The sequence below is a fragment of the Petaurus breviceps genome, unplaced genomic scaffold (assembly GCF_028583685.1).
Source record: "Petaurus breviceps papuanus isolate PSGF00001 unplaced genomic scaffold, PetGlider_PUasm1.0 183, whole genome shotgun sequence".
NCBI lineage: Eukaryota > Metazoa > Chordata > Mammalia > Diprotodontia > Petauridae > Petaurus > Petaurus breviceps.
In genome coordinates, this window is record NW_027185791.1 from 15,525,224 (window position 1) to 15,546,953 (window position 21,730).

General features: G+C 40.7%; 1 protein-coding gene across 2 annotated transcripts; it reads right to left on the minus strand.

Moving 5' to 3' along the window:
* Positions 1-243: 243 nt before the first annotated feature.
* On the minus strand, positions 244-21,426 carry NT5M (5',3'-nucleotidase, mitochondrial). 2 transcript variants are annotated; one of them, XR_011168273.1, is made up of 6 exons: positions 20,972-21,381; positions 3,323-3,423; positions 2,501-2,561; positions 1,975-2,089; positions 687-916; positions 244-651 (listed from the first exon to the last, which is right to left on the minus strand). XR_011168273.1 is itself a non-coding variant. In XM_069087907.1 (5 exons), exons 1-5 carry the CDS (start codon positions 21,197-21,199, stop codon positions 753-755), a joined length of 669 nt encoding a protein of 222 aa, XP_068944008.1. In that variant the 5' UTR covers positions 21,200-21,426; the 3' UTR covers positions 244-752. The 2 variants fall into 2 exon arrangements, 1 of the variants encoding a protein (XP_068944008.1); XM_069087907.1 differs by having other exon boundaries at positions 244-916; positions 20,972-21,426.
* Positions 21,427-21,730: the final 304 nt, after the last annotated feature.

Genomic DNA, 21,730 nt, shown 5'->3' on the forward strand with positions numbered 1-21,730 from the left:
CAACAGCACACCTTGACCCCAAGCCACTGGGAAAAGGACGCGGACATAAAAAGAATAGAGTCAAAGTGGAAAAACATTGGAGACAGATAAGACCATGCCTCCCGGGACCTATCAAAACCTGTCTGGGGATGAACCTGTTGCGGGAAGGGGCAAGGGACAGCTCACCATCCATTGTTAATCCACGACTGACCCCTCACCCTCTTCCCATCCAGATGTCAGCCACAAAAACCCACTAGCTTGAAATTGGATTTGTTGGGCCTTTATGGGCACGTCATACTCTTTGAGTAAATGATAGGCAAATATTCTACACTTGAGCAACCTCAAGTGTGGGGCAAGGGCAGGGGATAGATCTCTATGTTCAAATGACAAACCTCTATTGAAGTGACACCAAAAGGCAAGAGTAAAAACTTCCCTTCTTGGCATATGCTAAGAGTCTAATTTACAAAAACAGCCTGGGTAGGACAGTGGGGAAGGAGATGTGCGTGAAGGGGCCCACAGAGTAGCTGGGCCCAGCATGTGGTAGACTCAGATGCTTACTGAGTCCAATCTCCTTTGCTTCCAGAGCCTGGGGTGGGCAATTCTGAGCTACTTCCTCTCTTATGAGGAAGTTCCCAGCTCCAATTCTTCTTAGTAACGTTGCAAAGGAAGCCACTCACCCCCCCCCCACCCTCCCTTCTTTTCCCCACCCCACCCCAGCTTGATCCCAGGCCTAGGACATCTTCCACATCCCAGAGAAGAAGGGGCCTGTCCCTTTAAGGAGGGAGAGTCCAGGGTGGTGAGAAGCGCTTGCTGTCCAGGATTGCTCTCCAATCATCAGTCCATGAATGCAGCCTCCGGTTGGGCGGCTGCAGCTGGAGGTGTCTGTTGTGGCAGGCGGTGAAGAGGATGTGCTCCCAGCTGGGGTTTGGCTCAGCCCCTGAGGATGGGGGAAGGAAGAAGGAGCTTTGTGAGCTGTGCCCAAGGATCCCACTGGGAGGGGGGCAGTTTGATAGCCATCCTATCCCCCAACACACATCACAGCCGCTTTCCCAACCTGTCCCTTCTATGACGACCAAGCAATAGTCCGGAGAACTCCATTACATACAGCTGTTTACTCCTCTCGTCTGCAGAAGCTTAGGATATTAGAGCTGGATTCCCTTTAGGAATTATCTAAGTCAAGGTTCTCAACCTGGGGTTTTAACCCCCTTGGGAACCAGGGAATGTATTTTAGAGGGTCTGTGAACATGGATGGAGGAGGGGGAAAAATTCATCTTTATTTTCATTAACCTCTAATTGAAATTTAGTGTATCCTTCAACTACTTCAAAACATTATTCTGAGAAGGGGTCTCCAGGCTTCACCAGGCTGTGGCACAAGAAAGGATTAGGCACCCCTGATCTAGGCCAAGCCCACTTACTTTACACTTACACTTACATTTACAATTTTTATTTTTTTATTTATTTTATTCACATTTACAATTTACTTACTTTACATTTACAATTTTATAAATTAAGGCCTAGAAGGTTTAAATGATGTGCTCAAGGTCACACAATGACTGTGCTATTACTAAAACTTAGGTCTCCTCACTACCAATTCAGTTCTCTTTCCATTATCCTATACAGAATTTAAGTACTGTCTTCTCAATAAGATTATAGTTCGTACAATTTAGGCTGAGATTGGAGATGGAATCTGACCTTCCCATTTTACAAGTGCGGAAACTAAGGCGACTTGCCCAAGTTCTTAAGGCCTGGATATGAACCCTGGTCTCTGAAATCCAAGCACCCCACCATGCTGTCGTACATAAAGTAAAGGACAAGAATCAGATCTTATTTACTGTGCCTGACACAGTGCTGGACAGAGAGCAAGCACTTGATAATTGGTAGCTGACAGGAAGTAGGGAAACCCTACATAAAAGGAAAAGGATGGGAACCAGGCCTTTGGGAATAAGTCCCAGCTCCTGAACCCAAAGCGTTCCCTCTCCTGCAGACGTCCTTTACCTGTTATATCTGGTCGGTCGTCTATAAGGAGGTCTCCAGAGACCACAGTCTTATCCCGTGTGAGCACAATTTGCTCCAGAAACTCCTGGCCAAAATGCTTCTCTATCCAGGCATACTAGAAAAGAAACGGGAAGAAAGGAGAGGTCCATTAGCACCCTTCTTTCGATTACTGAAGGCAAGTAAATCCCACAGCACAGCAAAGCCAATTATGGTAACATCCAGTGGGATCCAAACACCAATATTGTACGGTCAGTTTTTCCTGACACTCGATCCCCGGGATCTGATTTCTCTACTCCCAAAGTGCTGTCTGGAGGACAATGACTATACACTGGGTGGGAAAGAATACCCCCTTTCCCCTGCATGAAGCTGTAAGGAATTCCCAGAGTACATACTGCAGCTGACTTACCCTGGAGAATGTAGGGGCCTAACAGTCAAATGAAGGAGCTGAGCCCAAACCCACCAACTTGGGGGAAAGGCAAGTGTGCTGCAAACTCAAGTCTCCCTCCTTGGAAGGTCTATGTCTTACCTTCTCATTAGGACAGTACTCATATTTCTTGATAGGGCTTGTGCAGATGAACACATCCGTGCTGTAGATAGAAGGAGACAAAGAGAAGAAAAAATTCTAAGCCATCCCAATAGCTATGATTAGCTTTTCCCTGTTACTCATTTTTTTTCCATTTTTGCTGGGAAATGGCTCCTTCCTGCCTCTCTTTAGCATTTGAAGAACTTCACAGGCTGATTCCAATTTCTCCTTCCAGACTGATTTCATATGATTCTGTCTCACACACTCTATCTTAGCTTCTAGCCAAACTGACCTACTCACTCCCAAGCATACCATCCGTGCCCCATGCCTTCCTTCCTTCTTCATTGCTACCTCTTGAAATTACCAGCTGCCCTCGACGTTCAGATCAAGTGAACATCTTTTATGATTAAAGCCATTTGGTAAATGAAAAGAGATCGTGTAGTTGCTACCCACAACAAAGCCCCAATCAATATTTTAGCAACTGGAAAAAAAAAAGCACCCATCAACTATGTGTAGAGGCACCCTAGAAGTTTTCCAAAACTACTGCAATGGAACAAAACTATAACATCAAAAAAATATATAACATGAGAATATTCTCCAGATGTGAGATTAGGAAAAACCTCCCAAATGGAATCAATATTATATTCAGTTAGAATTCTTGCCTTGAAAGTTCAACTGGTCTACTGCTGGGGAGAGGAGGGGAAAAGCAAGAAAAGGAGCGAAGACCCCAGGGGCTCTCACAAACCAGTCAGCAGGAGGAAAGCAGAGGTGCAGGGGAGGGAGGAGGTATAAGAGGCTGCAGCATGAGCAGGGAGATAAACTTACTTTTCTAAGCTGGCCATCTCTTTCACAGCTTCCACGGCCCCTGGCAGAGGTTCAAGTTCAATAAAGAAATTCTTTGACTCCCAAATGCTGATAGCTTTCTCCTGAGAGGGGAAGATAAGCCAGTTACTGCTTAGGGCCCCCAGCTCTTCTCCTCTATTCCCCACACTGCAATGTCCTTGAAAATAAGACTCAGTCATCTGAGTTTCCATCTGCCAGGAGATCAAGAAAACGTGCTAGCATAAAGATGGCACAGACAGGTCCCCAGCTCTCCACTCACAGAAGTCACAATATTTGGGTTTGGGTGTCAGGCTGATGTTTGTATTGGTTCTGAGCCTCCTTCTAGGGAGGAATCATATTCATGGCAGGGTCCCATGTGGACCAGCCAAGAGGGATGGGCAGAATGAGACTGGCACTGGTGGGCTGGGCACCAAAGATTCCCAAAGGTGCAAAGGAATCAATGATCCACAGCAATCTAGAGGCAGGACTGGCATGAGAACCATATCTCCAGGGTTCTTTTCACTATGTCAAGTTGATCCCTTGTTGCCAGACAGAAATGCTATGCCCCAGGTTAAATCTGCCCGAACAATGCGCCCCACTGTAATGATAAAGCGGAATCATAAAGCCTGTGTTCTCTCTTCTTTGTTCTCTCCTTTTTGTATCTTACCTATTACATTCAACTATTTCCTATGTAGTTCTCTTTTTTAAAAGTTCTCTTTTTAAAACAATTTTTTTGGTTAAATTTTGAATTCCAACTTGTCTCCTTCCCTCTCTTCCAACCTCGAATTAGACAAAGCCAACATTTGTGTGTGTGTGTGTGTGTGTGTGTGTGTGTGTGCGTGTGACCATACAACACACACTTCCTTCTCTGGGGTGGATAACATTCTCCTTCATAGTTGATGCTTATTCAGAGACACTCTTTGAACAACATTACTGTTACTCTATACAGAGTTCTTCTGTTTCTGTCCGTTTTACTCTGCATTATTTCATACCAGACTTTTTAGGTTTTCCTAATGCCAACCTGCTTGTCATTCCTTACAGCACAATAGTACTCCATTACAATCATATACCACAACTTATTTCGCCATTCCCCAGTTGATGGGCGTCCCCTCATTTTCCAGTTCTTTGCCACCACAAAGAGAGCTCCTGTAAAAACTTTAAAATATATAGGTTCTTTTCCTTTTCCCATGATCACCACAGGAAACAAACCTAATAGTCATCTGGGTTAGAGGGCATACACAGCTGCATAACTCTTTGGGCATAATTCCAAAATGGTTGGATCAGTTCATAATTCCACCAAGAGTGTATCAGTGTCCCGATTTTTCCACACCCCCTCTAATATTTGTCATTTTCCTCTTTTATCATTTTAGCCAATCTGATAGATGTGGGATGATACCTCAGGACTGTTTTAATCTGCATTTCTCTAATCAATAATAATTTGGAGCATTTACTCATATAAACTATACATAGCTTTGATTTCTTCTTCCAAAAACTGCCCATTATATCCTTTGACCATTTATTGATTGGGGAATGACTCATACTTTTGTAAATTAAATTTGGCTCAGTTCTCTATATATTTATGAGGTCTTTACCAGAGAAATTAACTATAAATTTTTTTCTCAATTTTCTGCTTTCCTTCTGATCTTGGCTACATTAGTTTAATTTGTACAAAACCTTTTTAACTTAATGTAATCAAAATTATCCATTTTATACCACTCAATGCTCTCTATCTCATTTATTCATAAATTCTTCTCATCCATAAGTCTGATAGGCAATATTTTCCATGCTCTTTTAATTTACTTATGATATCTCTCTTTATGTAAGGGGATTTGTACATGAAGTTTAGATTCAGTCAAAGGGCTACACTTGAGGACCTACAGGGCCACATGTGGCCTCCAAGTCACAGGTTCCCCACCTCTGGTTAGATCATGTATCCATTTTGACCTTATCTTGACAAACAGTGTAAGATATTTCCTACACATTTTCTGCTTTCCAGTTTTCCCAGCAATTTTTTAAACAAATAATGAGTTCTTATCCTAAAAGCTTAAATCTTTGCATTTATCAAACACAAGTTTACTATAGTCATTTACTACTGTGTACTGTATACCTACTCTATTCCACTGATCTACCATTCTATTTTTTAGCCAGTAGCAGATAGTTTTGATAATTACCACCTTATAATACAGTTTAAGATCTGGTATTGTTACATTTCCCTCCTTTAAATTTATTTTCATTAATTCCTTTGATATTCTTGACTTTTTGTTCTTCCAAATTAATTTTATCATTTTTTCTAGCTCAATAAAATACTGTTGGTAGTTTAATTGAGATGGCACTGAATAAGCATATTAGTTTAGGTAGGATGGTTATTTTTATTATATTGGCTCAACCCACCCATGAACAATTAACATTTCTCCAATTATTTAAATCTGACTTTATTTGTATAAAAAGCATTATGTAATTATGTTCATATGGTTCCTGGGTTTGTCTTGGCAGATATACTCCTACGTATTTTATACAGTCTACAGTCTTTTACATGAATTAACTATTAATATCTCTTCTTGCAGGTCTTTGTTGGTAATGTATCAAAATGCTAATGAAATTTTCTGTATATTTCAAATTTAACAAAGTAGTTCCAATGCTGCCCTGTCTGAATCCTTTCCCCCAAATTTCCCTGTGCTCTCTTGTGCTCGTTTATTTGACTGATTAATGCTTCTTTCCTGCCAACTTTTTTTAGTATCACTATCACTATTCCCAAACCTCCACAATACAATCCTTTCTCCTCACCAAAAAATTAAAAGGCCACCATTATAACAAAGAGGTGTTCATACATTGCCTATGTTTGAAAATGGATATCTGACTCTGTACCTCTAACCCATCACCTCTCTGCCAAGAGAAGGGAAGTAAGATTCTTCATCAGTCTTTTGGAGTCGTGATTGGTTACTGCAGTGACCAGAGTTTCTGAGTCTTTCACAGCTGTTTCTCTTTACCATGTTTTAGTCACTGAATAAACTGTTCTCCCAGTTCCACTAACTCCATTCTGTACCAGTTCACACCTTGAGTCCATCACCCCATTGTCAGGAGGTGGGTAACTTGCTTCATCTCCTATCTTCGATCCTCTGGAATCAGTTGGTCATTTCATTGGTCAGAATTCTTATGTGCTTTAAATTGTTTTTTTTTTTTAAAGTGTTGTTGTTACTAATAAAAATTCTTCTCCTGATCATGCTCACTTCACTCCACAGCAGTTTGAACAAGGCTTCTCAGAAACTAACCCTTTTGTTATTTTTTGCTACACAGTGATGTTATATTCATATACAATAATTTGTTCAGCCATTTCCTAACTGATAGGTTCTCCCTTTGTTTTCAGTTCTTTGGTATAACCAAAAAAAAAAAAAAGAGCTTATATGAATATTTTTATCCATATAGGTCCTTTTCTTCTTTCTTTGGTCTCTGTAGAATCCAGGCCTAGCAGTGGTATCCCAGGGTCAAAGACTATGTACAATTTAGTGACTTTAAGGATATAGTTCCAAACTGCTTTCAAGGATGGCTCTATGAATTCACAACGCCATCAACAATACTGTGCATTAGTATGTTCGTCTTCCTGCAGCTCCTCCAATAATTGTAATTTCCCTTTTTTGTCATTTTTGCCAACCTGATAGGGATATGGTAGAACATCAGGGTTAATTTGAAATTTTCTAATTATTAGTTATTTGGAGCATTTTTTATATAAGCTTGATAACTTGATTTATTCCTTTGAGAACTGTCTGTATGTAGCCTTTGGTGAATGGCTGTCATTCTTAATATTCCTGAATCAGTTTCTTAAATATCTTGGATACAAGATCTTTACCAGAGAGAATTGCTATAAAGACTTTTTCCCAGTTAACTAATTTCTTTCTAATTTTACCTGCATTGATTTTGTTTGTGCAGAAACGTTTTAATTTATATAATGAAAACTGCCTATTTTTCTCTTGTGATCTCCCCTATCCATAGTTAATGAAAATTATTTCCTTTCCTGTTCCTCTTATTAATGATGTGAACTTATACCTAGCTCACATATCTATTTTGAAGTTTACTGCAGTAGATTATATGAAATGATTTAAATCTAATTTCTAGAAGGTCAAATTCCAACTTTCCCAGCAGTTTTTGTTGAATAGTGAATCTTTGTCCCAATAGTTAGTGTCTATTTGAACATGTTACTATGTTCAAATGCTTCTTGGTGCTATGTACCTAATCTGTTCCACTAACCAACTTTTCTATTTTTTAACCTGTACCAAGAAGCTTCGGTGAATATTGCTTGGAGGTAGTGTGAGATCAGATACTATTTGGTCCTTTACATTTATTTTATTATTTGCCTTGAGATTCTTGGTGTTTTGTTTCTCCATATCAATTTCTTTGTTATTTTTTTCTAATTCTACAGAACAACCTTTTGGTTGGTTTGATTGGTATGGCATTGAATCTGTAAAGTAGTATTGTCATGTCTGTTATGTTGGCATGGCTCAACTGTGGTCAATAAAGAGGCCTCTGATTATTTAAATCTGTCCCTACTTCCATAAAGAGCATTTTGTAGCCATAACTACATGCATTTAGAGCTACATGCATTTCCTATGTGTGTCACGATCTAGGAACTCCCAGTTGTTTTATATGTTCTATAATTATTTTGAGAGGAATTTCTTTATCTCTTCTAGTTGAATTTTGATGGTAATACAGACAAAGGCTTTGTTGGTTTATTTTATAATAAAATATTATAGAATGTAAGCTCCTTGAAAGCCTAGACTATTTCCTTCATAGTATTTATATCTCTAGTACCTATCAAAATGCCTAGCACACAGAAGGCACTTAATAAATACTTGGTAATTTACTGATAAAAAATGTTTGTTAATTGATGACGGCCTGCTAATTTGTGCTTAAGCTATTATTTCCTTTAATTTTAGTTGACTCTCTAGGGTTCTTTAAGTAAACCATCATGTTATCAGCAAAAAGCATATGCCTATTCACTTAATTTCTTTTCCCTATCTACTATCTATAGGTAGTGTTTCTAGAACTATATCAAATAATAGTTCTGACAATGAACAGTTTTGCTTTAGCTCTGATGTTATTGGAAAGACTTCTAGCCTTTACAAAAAATATTAGCTCTTAGTTTTAGCTTGTTACTGTTTACTATATTAAGTACCAGTCTATTTATTCATGTTTTTCAATATTTTTAACAGAAAGGTACACTGTATTTTGTCAAAAGGCTTTTCTGCATCATAATTATTTTATTACACTTGTCATTAATATGATCTCTCATGTTTATAGTTTTCCTAATATTGAATCAATCTTATATTCCTGGCAAATATCAACCTGATCATAGCATATAATTTTCTGATAAGTTGGTGTAGCTTCTTTGCCAATATTTTATTCAATAATAAATGTTAACATTCATTACAAGTATTGGCACGTAACATTCTTATCTTTTTTTTTTTTTTACTATTAATCATTAAGTATTTACTACACAGAAAGCAAAATAAACATAAACATAAGAGTATGCCTATAACCTTGGGTCATACTCTCCCACAATGTCAGTGGGGAAGAATGGATGAATAGAAGAAACCCATCAAGGAGGTGGATATTCTGGGAAATTCATGTCATTGCATCTGCTTTGTCTTTCTTTAGTTTAGGTATCAGGTCCATATACAAAGTTTGGTAGTATATTTCCTTTCCATATTTTTGCAAAGAATTTATATAATATTGGAATTAATTGTTCTTTGAATATTGAATTTGCTTACAAATCTATGTGCTCTTTGAATTTTTTTCCTTTCGGAATTCCATTATGGCTTGTTCAGTTTCTTTTTCTTAAATTATATTATTTAAGTCCTTGATTTCTTGTTATGTTAATCTAGACATATCATTTTCTTAAATATTCATCCATTTATGTTATCAGTGTTGTCAACATATTATTATGCAAAATAGTCACTAACAATTTGCTTTATTTCCTGTTCATTTGTTGTAAATTATTTTTAATTTTTATACTACCAATTTAGTCTTCCTTTTTATATCACATTAGCTAATAGTTTATCTTTTATGTGTTTTTTTTAAACAGCTACTAGTTTTATTTACTAGTTCAATGGTTTTAAAACTTTCAGTCCCTCATTGTGTGTCACAGACCTCTGTGTGAAAATAAACCAAATCTGTTTTCCAAGGATCGACTTTGCTAATCACAGAGAGAGCATCACCAGTAAGCTGTTCATCCTGTGATAAATCTTTTTTGGACACAGCAATCTATGAAACAAAGAAAAACTTTTACATAGCCATCAGCTCCATGTATCTCCCTGATGCTTCTGTAGTGACTGAGGCTGAGAAATGTGGGAAAAGGGGAAGAGGGAATTATGAATCACAATGTTTTTAGACTATCAAGAAACTTTCATTTGACTGTTGATACTGTGAATGTGAGATCCTTGTCCAATGATCCACAAGAGGACATGCAGCTGAAGGAGCTGAAGAGTATCAATCTTGTTACTCTGGCTATAAATAAAACCCAAAGAAGGACATTGTAGCTAAATACAAAGACGGCTGCTTCTAAGGCACTCCTCTGAGAGGCAAAGAAGGGAGTTGGTAGAGCAGGTTTTATTATAGACCCCAAAGTTGTAAGAAATACTATTTCATTGGATATTTGGTCATCACATATTACAGAACTGAAGATAAATATTTGCAAAAAGACCTCCATGAAAAGAATTGCAATTTCCATTCCAGCATGAGTTGCTAAGGACTAAATGAGGGAGAAATTCTACTAAAAACTTAATACCCTAAATACACTCTGATACTTGATAACTTCAATGCAAAAATGAGAAACTATAAGGTTAGGAAGAAACACATGAGAAAGGATGGTTCAAGAAAAAGAAATGAGTTGGGCAGCTAGGTGGCACAGTGAATAGAGCACTGGCCCTGGAGTCAGGAGGACCTGAGTTCAAATCCAGGCTCAGATACTTAACACTTATTAGCCATGTGACCTTGGGCAAGTCACTTAATCCCAATTGCCCTGCCTTGCCCCCTACAAAAAAAAAAAAAGAAAAAGAAAAAAGAAATGAGAGAAGTTAAAGACTTATAAAGAAGCCCCATGCCTTTAATATCATGAACACTGGTCTTCAAAAAAGCAAATGGGAGATGCTGGACTTGGCAAGCACCAAATAAAAGCATAAAGATGGAAAACTGACATTTTATTTTTATTTTTTTTGAGGGGGGAAGGCAAAGCAATTGGAGTTAAGTGACTTACCCAACGTCACACAGCTAGTAAGTGTGTCAAGTGTCTGAGGCTGTATTTGAACTCAGGTCCTCCTGACTCCAGGGCTGGTGCTCTATTCACTTCACCTTCTAGCTGCCTCAAAACTGACATTTTAAAGGACAAGAAAAGATTTATAAGTAAGTTGTCACTGAATCAGTGGTTTGGGTACAGTCATTTTCAGAGTTGACAAGAAGAAGAAATTCTAATTTAAAAAAAGAGATGGAGTAAAAAAAGATTTAACGTGGACATTTAAACAAGCATTGAAAATGGAAAAGGAGCTAGGGAAGGTGGCTTAGCCATACCAAATTTCAATCTGTACTATAAAGCAGCAGTCATCAAAACTACTTGGTACTGGCTGAGGAACAGAACAGTGGATCAATGGAACATATTGGGTATACTCAGCAGTCAATGAATATAGTAATCTACTGTTTTATAAACCCAAAGACCCCAGTTTTGGGGATAAGAACTCACTATTTGACAAAAACTGCTGGGAAAACTGGAATATAGTATGGCAGAAACTGGGCATAGACCAATATCTAACAGTACATACCAAAATCAAATCTAAATGGGTGGAGCATCTATGTATAAAGGCTGATACCGTAAGCAATCTGGGAGAGCAAGGAATAGTTTACCTGTCAGATTTATGGAAAAGGGAAGATTTTAGGATGAAACAAGAAGTAGAGAGCATTGCAAAATGGATCATTTTGATTACATTAAACTGAAAAGTTTCTGTACAAATAAAGCCAATGTAACCAAGATTAAGAGGGAAGTGGGAAATTGGGAAAGAATTTCACAACCAGTGTCTCTGATAAAGGCCTCATTTCTAAAATATACAAAGAATTGAGTCAAATCTATAAGAATACCAATTTATAAATGGTCAAAGGATATGAACAGGCAGTTTTCAGAGGATGAAATTAAAGATATCTATAAGTACATGAAAAAATGCTCTAAATCACTATTGATTAGAGAAATGCAAATCAAAACAACTCTGAGGTACTACATCTCACTGGTCAGATTGGCTAAAATGACAAAACAGGAAAATGATAAATACAGGAGAGGATGTGGAAAAATTGGAACACTAATACATTGCTGGTGGAGTTGTGAACTGATTCAACCATTCTGGAGAGCAATATGGAACTATGCCCAAAGGAGTATAAATAAATGCATATATACCCTTTGGCCCAGCAATACCACTTCTAGGGCTGTATCCCAAAGAGATCATAGAAGTGGGAAAAGGACTTGTATGTACAAAAATGTTTATAGTAGCTCTTTTTGTGGCGGCAAAGAATTGGACATCAAGGGGATGCCCATCAATTGGGGAATGGCTGAACAAGTTGTGGTATATGAATGTAATGGAATACTATTGTGCCATAAGAAACGAGGAGCAGATGGATTTCAAATAATCTGGAGAGACTTATATAAACTAATGTTGAGTGAGAAGACCAGAACCAGGAGAAATCTGTACACAATCACAGACACATCATATGTGTGACAACTAACCTTGACAGACTGGGCTCCTCTCAGCAATGCAGGGTTATAAGACAACTCCAAAAGACTCATGATGGAAAGGGACATCCACATCCAGAGAAAGATCTGAGGAGTCTGAATGCAGACTGAGGCAAACTCCCGGCTCTCTCTCTTTTTCCTGTTTTGTTTCCTCTTTCCCATTGTTCATTCCAGTGGTTATAATCCTTCTTTACAACCTGACTAATGTGTAATGTGAAGGTATTTGTAGATCCTATGTTTGACTGCATGCTGCCATGGGTGGGGGTGGGGGGAGAAAATCTGAAACTCAAGGGATTATGGAAGTGAACGATGTAAACTAAAAGTAAATAAACAAATTAATTAAAAAAAAAAAAGAAAATGAAAAAGGAGAAATGGACAATAGAAAAGACAGTGATACCAACTATAATAATTTCATCCAGCAGTTAAACCAATGTAAATTAACTGCTACAGAGAAACCAAAAGAGCCTTCACACCTTAGTCAGCAAATAGTATCTGTCAAAAGAAGAGAGATACAGAGCGGCTAAGTGGTGCAGTGAATAGAGCACAAGCCCTGGAGTCAGGAGAATCTGAGTTCAAATACAGCCTCAGACACAACACACACAAAACTAGCTGTGTGACCTTGGGCAAGTCACTTAACCCCAATTGCCCTATCTTCCCCCCTCCAAAAAAAGAGAGAGAGAGAGAGAGAGAGATAGTGGTCAAAGGTAACACTACATTAGAATATAAATTGGTCTGTAAAAATCATTATGATAGTGCACAAATTATAAGGAGTATTATATCTCATAAAGCGGAAAGAAGCAATAGAAGAAAAAAACAGTTTAAAGAAAGTTTGGCAAAAATATCCAACTAAGCAAAGTAATTCCAAGGATATTCAAGGATGAAAATGAAAGAGAACTACAGAAAGAAGAAAAATGGAAAAGATTTGCAAAAACCATTTCAACCAATTTTTTCTAAGGATAGGGAACCACCACACTTGGACCTTAACATCACAGCTCCTAATGTGCTTAGAAAGGAAGCAGAAATGGCTCTAAAACACAGAGTAAGGGAAAAGCAGCCAGATTGTATCCAATATGCAGAGAGGAGTTGATAGTTGGGAACATATAATTGTGAGGGCATAGAACTAATAAACAAGGAATCTGAAAGACAGCAAGATATTAAAGATATAGAACAAACTCAAACCTTGGTAATGCCCCTAGAAAGGTGACTGAGAGAACAGCAATAACTATCAACCAATATGCCTACTCTCCTGTCTACACAAAATCTTTAAGCAGATCCTCTATAAATCAACTGAGGGCATCTTCAGGGTGGGTATTAGGAGAGAATAAGCAGGCTTTCACAAGTCATAATGAACAACCATCCACACGTTTACCATTTCACAACGGCCTAAAGATGCATAGAAGATAAAATCCTCTGTGTTTGTTTGTTGATTTCAGCAACAACGAACATCCAACTTGTCAGGACAAAAACATTAACAGCCTCTTTCACAACATGTCTCTCATCACAGAGCAAAATCATTTAGGAGTCCTGATTAGATGTAATCCTCTGATAACAAACATCAGGAGAGGTATAAAGCAGCAATGTCTGCTCACTAAAAGTAGGTGCCACAGTGATAGGGGAGATAAAGGTAGTAGGAAGATTTCCCGTGTGTAGAAAGGTCCTCCAGATGCTCCTATTTATGGAGGACATTGCAAGATTACATCAAGTCCCAAGACTGAAGGGCCTCCTGAAAAAGATCCATAATCACTCAATGGAGTTTGGTATGGCCATCCGCGTGAGAAAACCCAAACAGAGGAAGGAGATCGACTGCCCAGATTCTAATAGGCATCTGAACGGACTATCTCTAGACTTTGTTCAGCAGTATGTTCATCTGGGATAGTACAAATGGACAAAGAGGTGGGTCCATAGCTGAAAGAGGGCTGGATGGCTTTGGAGAAACTGCACAGCACTCTTACTGACCCTCACAATCCCCATAACACTAAGGCCTATCTTTTCAATACAAACATTTTACTGGAAGACCGGTACACACAACTTCATCTACAGAACTAAAGATAAACATCACACAGAGGGCAATGAAAATTTACCCAATGGGTCTGAACAGGTTGTAACATACAACCAACAAGAAATTCTGAAGAACAGAAGTAAAGGACGTATCAAGAAATAGTATGACAGAAGGAGAGTGGCTGGTCACATGGCAAGAGTGAGGAATGACAGGTAGACAGTCAGAATGTTCCACTGGTGCCCCTGGATGTCCATCCAGAGAATATAACAAAGGTCTCTAGCATGTTGGGTGGACCTCCTGTGGTTAAACTTTGGAGAAGACACACATTCTAATCCAGGCAGGGCTGAGTTGAACTATGAGGCTTTGGAGGGCAATTCTCAAATCAATGTGATCAAATATCTACTTGAGTATTAAATTAATCTTCACATTTCAAGAATTCAGTATATTATTCGATTTTGCTTTCTCCTACCCACCTCTCATGAGTCCATGCCATTCACACTCACCATCACAGTTTTTCAATTTTATATCAATCTACCCTCTCATAATTTTTCCTTCTTGTTTATGAAGAAGGGTGTAAAAAAAGCACAAAAAAACCCCTGATGAAGTCCAGTCCTCTATAAGTGAAATGGCTGTTCCTACTGCCGTCTCTCCTTTCTTCACCAAACCCAGACTCCCTTATATTTTCTTTCTCTCTTTTTAAATAAATACCTCATTTATGATCAAGCATCTAAAGTTGAAGTTTGTTTTACTCATGAGTATTAAACTTCCTCTTCTGTCCCCCTTTCCCTTTTCCTGACCCACTTATATTACTATCGAGTACAATGTTGTCTGTCCTTCATTTCTGAAGAGGACCGACGATACTGCAGGGTGATGTCCAAACTAGTGCTTGGACAGGACTGAAGTGAGGCAGAGTCGCACAAAGCTGTCACACTCACTCTCTCTCCAGGGTCACAGAAGTTCAGAGGCAAGACAAAAGTCAGGATGACTAGTGATGGCCTAGGATGCAGTGGTTGACCTTGGTGTCTTCGATGTCTGACCAAACTCTAAGCACTCTATAGCACCTGTTTCAGCTGACTTCATGGTTATTGGAACAAACCATTCTCATCCACCATTCCACTGGGTAAGTATTCACATGCTTGGGGGAGACACTGCCCTAACCCACCAATGGGTTCCCCTCCACCTGGTTTAGCCCATCTTACTGGGGAGGACTGCTGCACATGCTATAGCTTCTTGGAGCCACAGGTGAGAGTGGACTGCCAAACAGACAACAAAGGGGATTGTCAGCCTGAAGAGGGTTTGGCAAACCCTGAGATCAGAGGTGCCAGTCCTCCTGAACAGCTGAGTATAATGTATTTCTACACTGAATAACACACGTGTTTGTGTGTATGTGTGTGCTCAATCCTCCTTTAAGAGGCAACTAGATGGCACAGTAGAGGGAACACGAGGCCTGGAACCGGGAAGACCTGAGTACACATCAAGCCTCAGACACTTAATAGTCATGTGATCTTGGCAGTCACTTCATTTGTTTGCCTCAGTTTTCCCCAACTATGAAATGGGAATAATAACAGCACCTACCCAGCAAGGCTGTTGTGAGGAGCAAATGCCTGGCATATTATATAACTTGGTGCCATATAAACGCTTATCCCCGTGAGGTCCTAAACCAGATACTTCCCCCATCTTTCCTTCATGTTAGCATATTCTCTTACCACATACACCGTATGTGTGAAATGGCAAGTTCTCCCCATATCTTCCTAACTTCTTTCCAGTTGTATTCCTTCCCATCCTTCCCTTTTCTTTCCTCTCTTAAAACCAACAAAACAGAACAAAAGTATGCCCAGGACCTGCTTTTGTCTTATTTAACTCCTTTTGTGACCCTTAAAGACATCAGGATTCTGGCAATCACGTAGTCAAAAAAAAAAAAAAAAGACATCAGGATTCTGGAGGGACACTTGCCTCTTCTCTCTATTAGAATATAAGCACTTCATCATGGCTTAATGACCTCTTCCAACTGCTCAAATGTATTTCCCTTTCTAGTTTTCTTTTGACACTGGTATTTGAATTTCAAAGTTTCTATTTAGCTCTGGTCTTTCTACCAGGAATGCTTCAAAGTCCTCTATTCTAGTAACAATACATTTTTCCGCTTACAGGTAATGTGAGCAGGATCAGCTACTATTGTCACCCTCTACCTTTTCTCTATTAACATATTCCAATGTCTTCTCTCCTTTTCAGTAGATACAGCGCAATCTTGTGTGATGCTGAGTGTGGATATTACTTGAACTTCTTTCTGCTTTCTTACAGTATATTTTTTCTTTTACTTTGAATTTATTACTTTTAGCCATGATATTACAGGTATTTTCAGTTTGGAGTTTCAGGAGATGGCCAGTAGATTTTTTTTTTTTAATTTTCATTTTTTCTTTGGTTCTAAGAGGGCTGGGCAGTTTTCTTTTATGATTTCTTGACATATGGTATTCAGGTTTTTTCAAGGGGTCATTGGTATTCAATGATTTTTAAAGTATCTCTACTAAACCTGTTTTCCAGGTGAGTTTTTTTTAATAGTAGATACCTTGCATTTTCTTCTACTTGACCTTCTAATATTCTCATAGAATAATTGAGTACTGATCACTCCATTTGATTTTTCAAGGAGCATACTACTTAGGTAAGATTTCCAACCTTCTGTTCTAAGCTATTTGTTCTTCTTTCCATTTTTTCCCCTTCAGAACTAAAATTCCATTTTTAAAATCTCTTACTTCATTTCCTCTAGCACCTTTTCTAAAACTTCTGGCCAAACCAATTTTTTTTCCTCTGAGATTCAGCTTGCAGTAGTTGAGGTAATCTTCTTCTTCAGAGTTTACCAGCTGGATTCTCTGCTAAAAGAAGCATTTCTTCACTGTTTGCTGTTCTCTTCTATTCACTTGCATCTTCAGCCTCAGTTCTTAAATTTGGGGATATGGCTCAGACCAGGACTCTGGCACTAGCAGACGCATTGCATCTCCTTGTGTGACCCTATCCTCTATGTGGTCCAGTCTGCTGATCTGATATAGAATTATTATATTACTATAATTAGAGCCCTCCCTTTGACCCAATCCTGGTTAACGATGGATTCTGGCATTGGCCACTTTGTCTCCTCCTGGCATAATTCCTAACTATATATTAGTTTTAATCCTTATTTGTGTCCTGATAGGCCCCAAGGGGATATTAGAGATTGTGCTATTCTCAGGCCTCTTGTATGGTCCACCTGGACTAGTGTCCGTCCAGGACTCTGCAATGGTCCTGTCTTCTGCTCCAAGGATTGCACAGCTAGGCTCTGCCTCCTTGGACAGAGATTTCCATAGGCTGGTTCTGTGTCACCTTCTATTCCTACAGGCCAGGGCCAGGATCTGGCTTCCAGCCCGTAATTACTACAGATTGTACTGGCCTGCAACTCTGCCTGTCATTTCAGAGTATTGGAGGTTTCAGATCAGTTTTAAGGAACTTGTGCTGGCTTCCCTGGCACTCTTCTACCTGCCTCCTCTAGCTTCTAATTCACTTCTTAGAGTTTGCACTGGGTCCCTCATGCAGCCTCTCTCTGCCTCTGAAAGCTTCTGAATTAAGCTGTACTTGTGTCAGTTACCTTGATACCCCCTCTCCCCACCTTTGGATCATTTTTTTTTTTTTAATTCTGGACAGAATGGAAGAGGTTACTTCTGATTATTTTCAGATTTATCTTTGGTCTTTCTGGAGTCCTCTTCATATATTTGCCAGGGTTTATATAAGAGAGATGAGCTACTCTATGTCCTTTCATATCTCCATCTGCAGAGGCAGACGGGTGATACAGTGGATAGAGTGCTAGGCCTAGCTTCAAGTAGATCTGAGTTCAAATCCTGCCTCAGATACTTATTAGCTATGTGACTTTGGGCAAGTCACTTTAACCTCTGTCTGCCACAGTTTTCTCAACTTTAAAATGGAGACAATAATTTTATCACAAGGGTACAGTGGGAATCAAATGAGATATTTATAAAGTACTTAACAGTGTCTGGCACATGGTAGGAGCTTAGTAAATGCATACTTCCTTTTCTTTCCATCTTAACGAAAAGCGATTCTCTTAATTAACAAATCTAATGGCCTTTTTTTTTTCAGTCCTTATTCTGCTAGAACCCTCTACTGCATTTGATAATGAGGTCTACTGAATTAGTCATTAACTTGGTGGTCTCATACCTCCCCTCTTCAATCAATTTTTCAACCACGTGTCAAAACTGTCTAAAGTCTGAGCACACCATCTTGTTCAAAAATGTTCCAATGGCAGCCCTGACTGCAGGTAGGATGAGATACAGACTCTCCTGTTTGGCACCTTTGCTGTTCTCCACTTCTGTCTCTGTATCTCCGAAAAAACCATCCCCCAAGCCTGAAATGCACACAAAGTCTTCTCTCCTCTGCTTCTTCTAAGCCCTGGTTTCTATTAAAACTCAGCATAAACATGACCAAATACAGCCGCTCCCTGATACCCACAGGACTTATTCCTGCCTGACATTATCTGGTATGTACTTTGTATATGTTTTGTATTTGCTTAGATCCCTACATGTTTTTTCTGATACAATTTTAGTTCCGTGAGGGCAGGGACTATTTCATATTCATTTGTAAAATTTTGCAATTTTCCAGTAATCAGGCAGGAAAAGTATTCTGGGAATGAGAAGGAACCAGGTGGATAACACTGCAATTCCACCAGCATATATTCTGCCATTCACATGGCCCATCCTGAAGTAATCAACCATAGTTAGAATAATGACTTCTCTGAAATTCCCAAGCTCCCAGGGAACCAGTAGTGAACTGTTATGGGTCATCTCCCAATTCATTTCTATGGTCTTCTTCATTATCTCTCTGTCACAAAGCACTTCAGGCAAATCTATTCATCTCCATATGCTTGAGTCTGCCCATCTATACAACAGGTAACATTCTTTTATTTCTGAACAGGATTAAAAGAATCACATTTTCAGTGTAAAACTATTTTGTATTCTGTCTGATATACAGGACTATGTGACCTTGAATGATATTCACAAAAAATAACATCCCATGTGAAAAACACCAATTATGTTTGTTATGTGTACTCATTCAATTTTAAACACAGCTAAACATTTCTCTTCCCCCAGCTTAAACTGTCTTAACAGCAATTAGTTCTATGCTGTGGCACTAAAAATGGTCTCAAAAGTTATAAAATGTCATAGGGAGACAGAGTCATCCCTTATAATAAAGAATTTTTTTGAAAAAATAAAGTTTACTTCTTCGTTTTATTTTATTTTACTTTTTGCTTTTTGGAGGGGAGAAGGCAGGGCAATTGGGGTTGTGACTTGCCCAAGGTCCCATGGCTAGTTTTTGTGTGAAGTGTCTGAGACTGAATTTGAACTCAGGTCCTCCAGACTCCAGGGCCAGTGCTCTATTCACCGTGCCACCTAGCCACCCCTCCTTCATTTTATAGAGTAAGAAACTGAGGCCCAGAGAAGGGAAAGTGACTTGTCAAAAGATGGTATAGTTACTAAGTAGCAGAGCTGGCTGTAGAGATAAGAATCAGACAGAAATCAGCAAACTAAAGGCCAAGGTTCTGTTTTTGTATGCTTGTTTTTACATTTTAAATACAATAAAATCTTATTTTAAAAAGGAAAAACCATTCCTAACTCTGGCTGCCTCTCCCAGCCCGCCCCAGAGATAGCCAATAGTACAAATAGGTGAATATAAAGCTGAATAGCCAACCCAGAAAAGAGTCATTAATGATCTGTCATTAGTCAAAGTGGAAGACCCGGGAATTTGTGCAGGACCCCGTACTACTTAACATTTTTATGAAGGACTTGGATAGTCACTGATGGTTCTCCTTCTATCTGCAGATGGCACAAAACTGGGTGAAACAGCTAATACACCCAATATAAGAGTCAGGTTCAAAAAAATTCTTGAGAAGCTAAGTACATTGGGTTGAACCTAATCATGAAATGTAACAGCAATGAATGGAAAGCCTTCATGTTGATTCAAAAAAACTGCTTCACAAATACAAGAGATGGAACAGGTATGGGCACAAAGAAATTAATCAGATAAAAGGTCTGGGTTCTGGTGGACGATAAGCTCAACAGGAGATAACTGTGCAACACGACAGTCAAAAACGCTAATGCGATCCTGATTTTAGGGATAAAGTGGTGATTTCATCCATACAGGTTACTCTCAATACAGAACTTTCCTCCATTGGTACAGACCTGCACTGCCTGTACCTTAAAGTCTTGGGGAACTTGCTGGGACACTGAGACGGGAAGTCATTTGTTCACGGTGGGATAGCTGATATGTGTCAGAAGCAGGGCTTAACCTAGGTCTTCCTAATTCCCGGGCAAACCTCTCCTGTGCTTAAGCAGTGATGCACTCCCAGGCAATTTTAGGCCGCCTTAAGAGAGTCACAGGCTCTAGATGAGGGCTGGGGAGCCTGTGGCCCTCTCGATCTTCCAAACTTCACAGAATAAATCCCCTCAGTAAAAGGATCTGTTCTGCTAAATCTGAACTCGGTCACAGGGCGGGGCCCAGGTTCCCCACCCCTCGGCTAGGCGATGAGTGGCCCTTCCACTCTGGTTCAGCCTACATCTGGAACATCATTTTCCGTTCTGGGCATCACATTTCTAGGAAGGGCAGTGACTGGCCGGAGAACGCGCCGCAGAGGGCCAAAAGGGGCTCTGGGACCAGGCTGCACATGGAATGACAGCTGTCTGCCAGAACCGGAAGGTGGGACAAGTGGAGGAGGGATCGGCCTCGCACCCAAGGCCCAAACTGGGAAAGACGGGTCGGATCCGGGGGTAGCGGGAGAGCGCCCTCCCTGCGGTCCGGGCGCGGCCCTCCCTGCGCTACGGCAGGACCGGCCCTTCCCGCACAGGCCGGCCCGCGGACTCACGCTCAGCTCGGCTCGCAGCTGTCCGTACTGCTCCGAAACCCAGAAGCCCCTCCGGTCCTCCAGCGCGATGTACGGCTTGTCCGGGTACCTGGCCCTGAACTTCTTCAGGAAGCCGCCTTCGAAGTCGGCCAGCACCCCGTCCATGTCCACGAGCACCCGCAGGGCCCTGCCCCGCGCCGGGCGGCAGGACGAGGGCCGGCGGAGCAGCGCCCGCCCCAGCCGAATCATGGCGCCCGGGAGATGCGGCAGGGCCCCCGCCCGGCAGCATACGCCCCCGGGCCGAACGGCAGCTCGGGCCGCGGCCTTCCTTCTCCTCCTCCTCCTCCGTCTCCTCCCCTTCTCCCTCTCGTAGCTGCCCCTCCCTGCCTGGGCCCACTCAAGTGCATGATCCCCGCTGGCAGCGCCGGGGAGCCGCCGCAGCCGCCGCCGCCCCCCGGCGACCCCGAGCCTCGAGGGCCGGCGTCAGCGGGCGAACATCTGGGCGGCTGCACGGGCAGCTCCCCGCGCGCCTCGGCCCCGGCTCCGTCGGACCCCGGCGCTGGCGGCAGGAGAAGGGGCCCGGGAAAGGCCCTTGGGCTGGGCGGAGACGGAGGAGCCGGGCCGCTAGTGCCCAGGAGCCGGGCGGAGGTCACGGAGCCCCGCAGCCCAGCAACTGGAAACCGCCATAACCCGGCAGCGCTAACCTCCAAGTTCCTGTTCTGGTCGCGGGTAGGAAACTTAAAGCCACACGACCGTCTGAGGGGCTGGAGCCACGCCGGG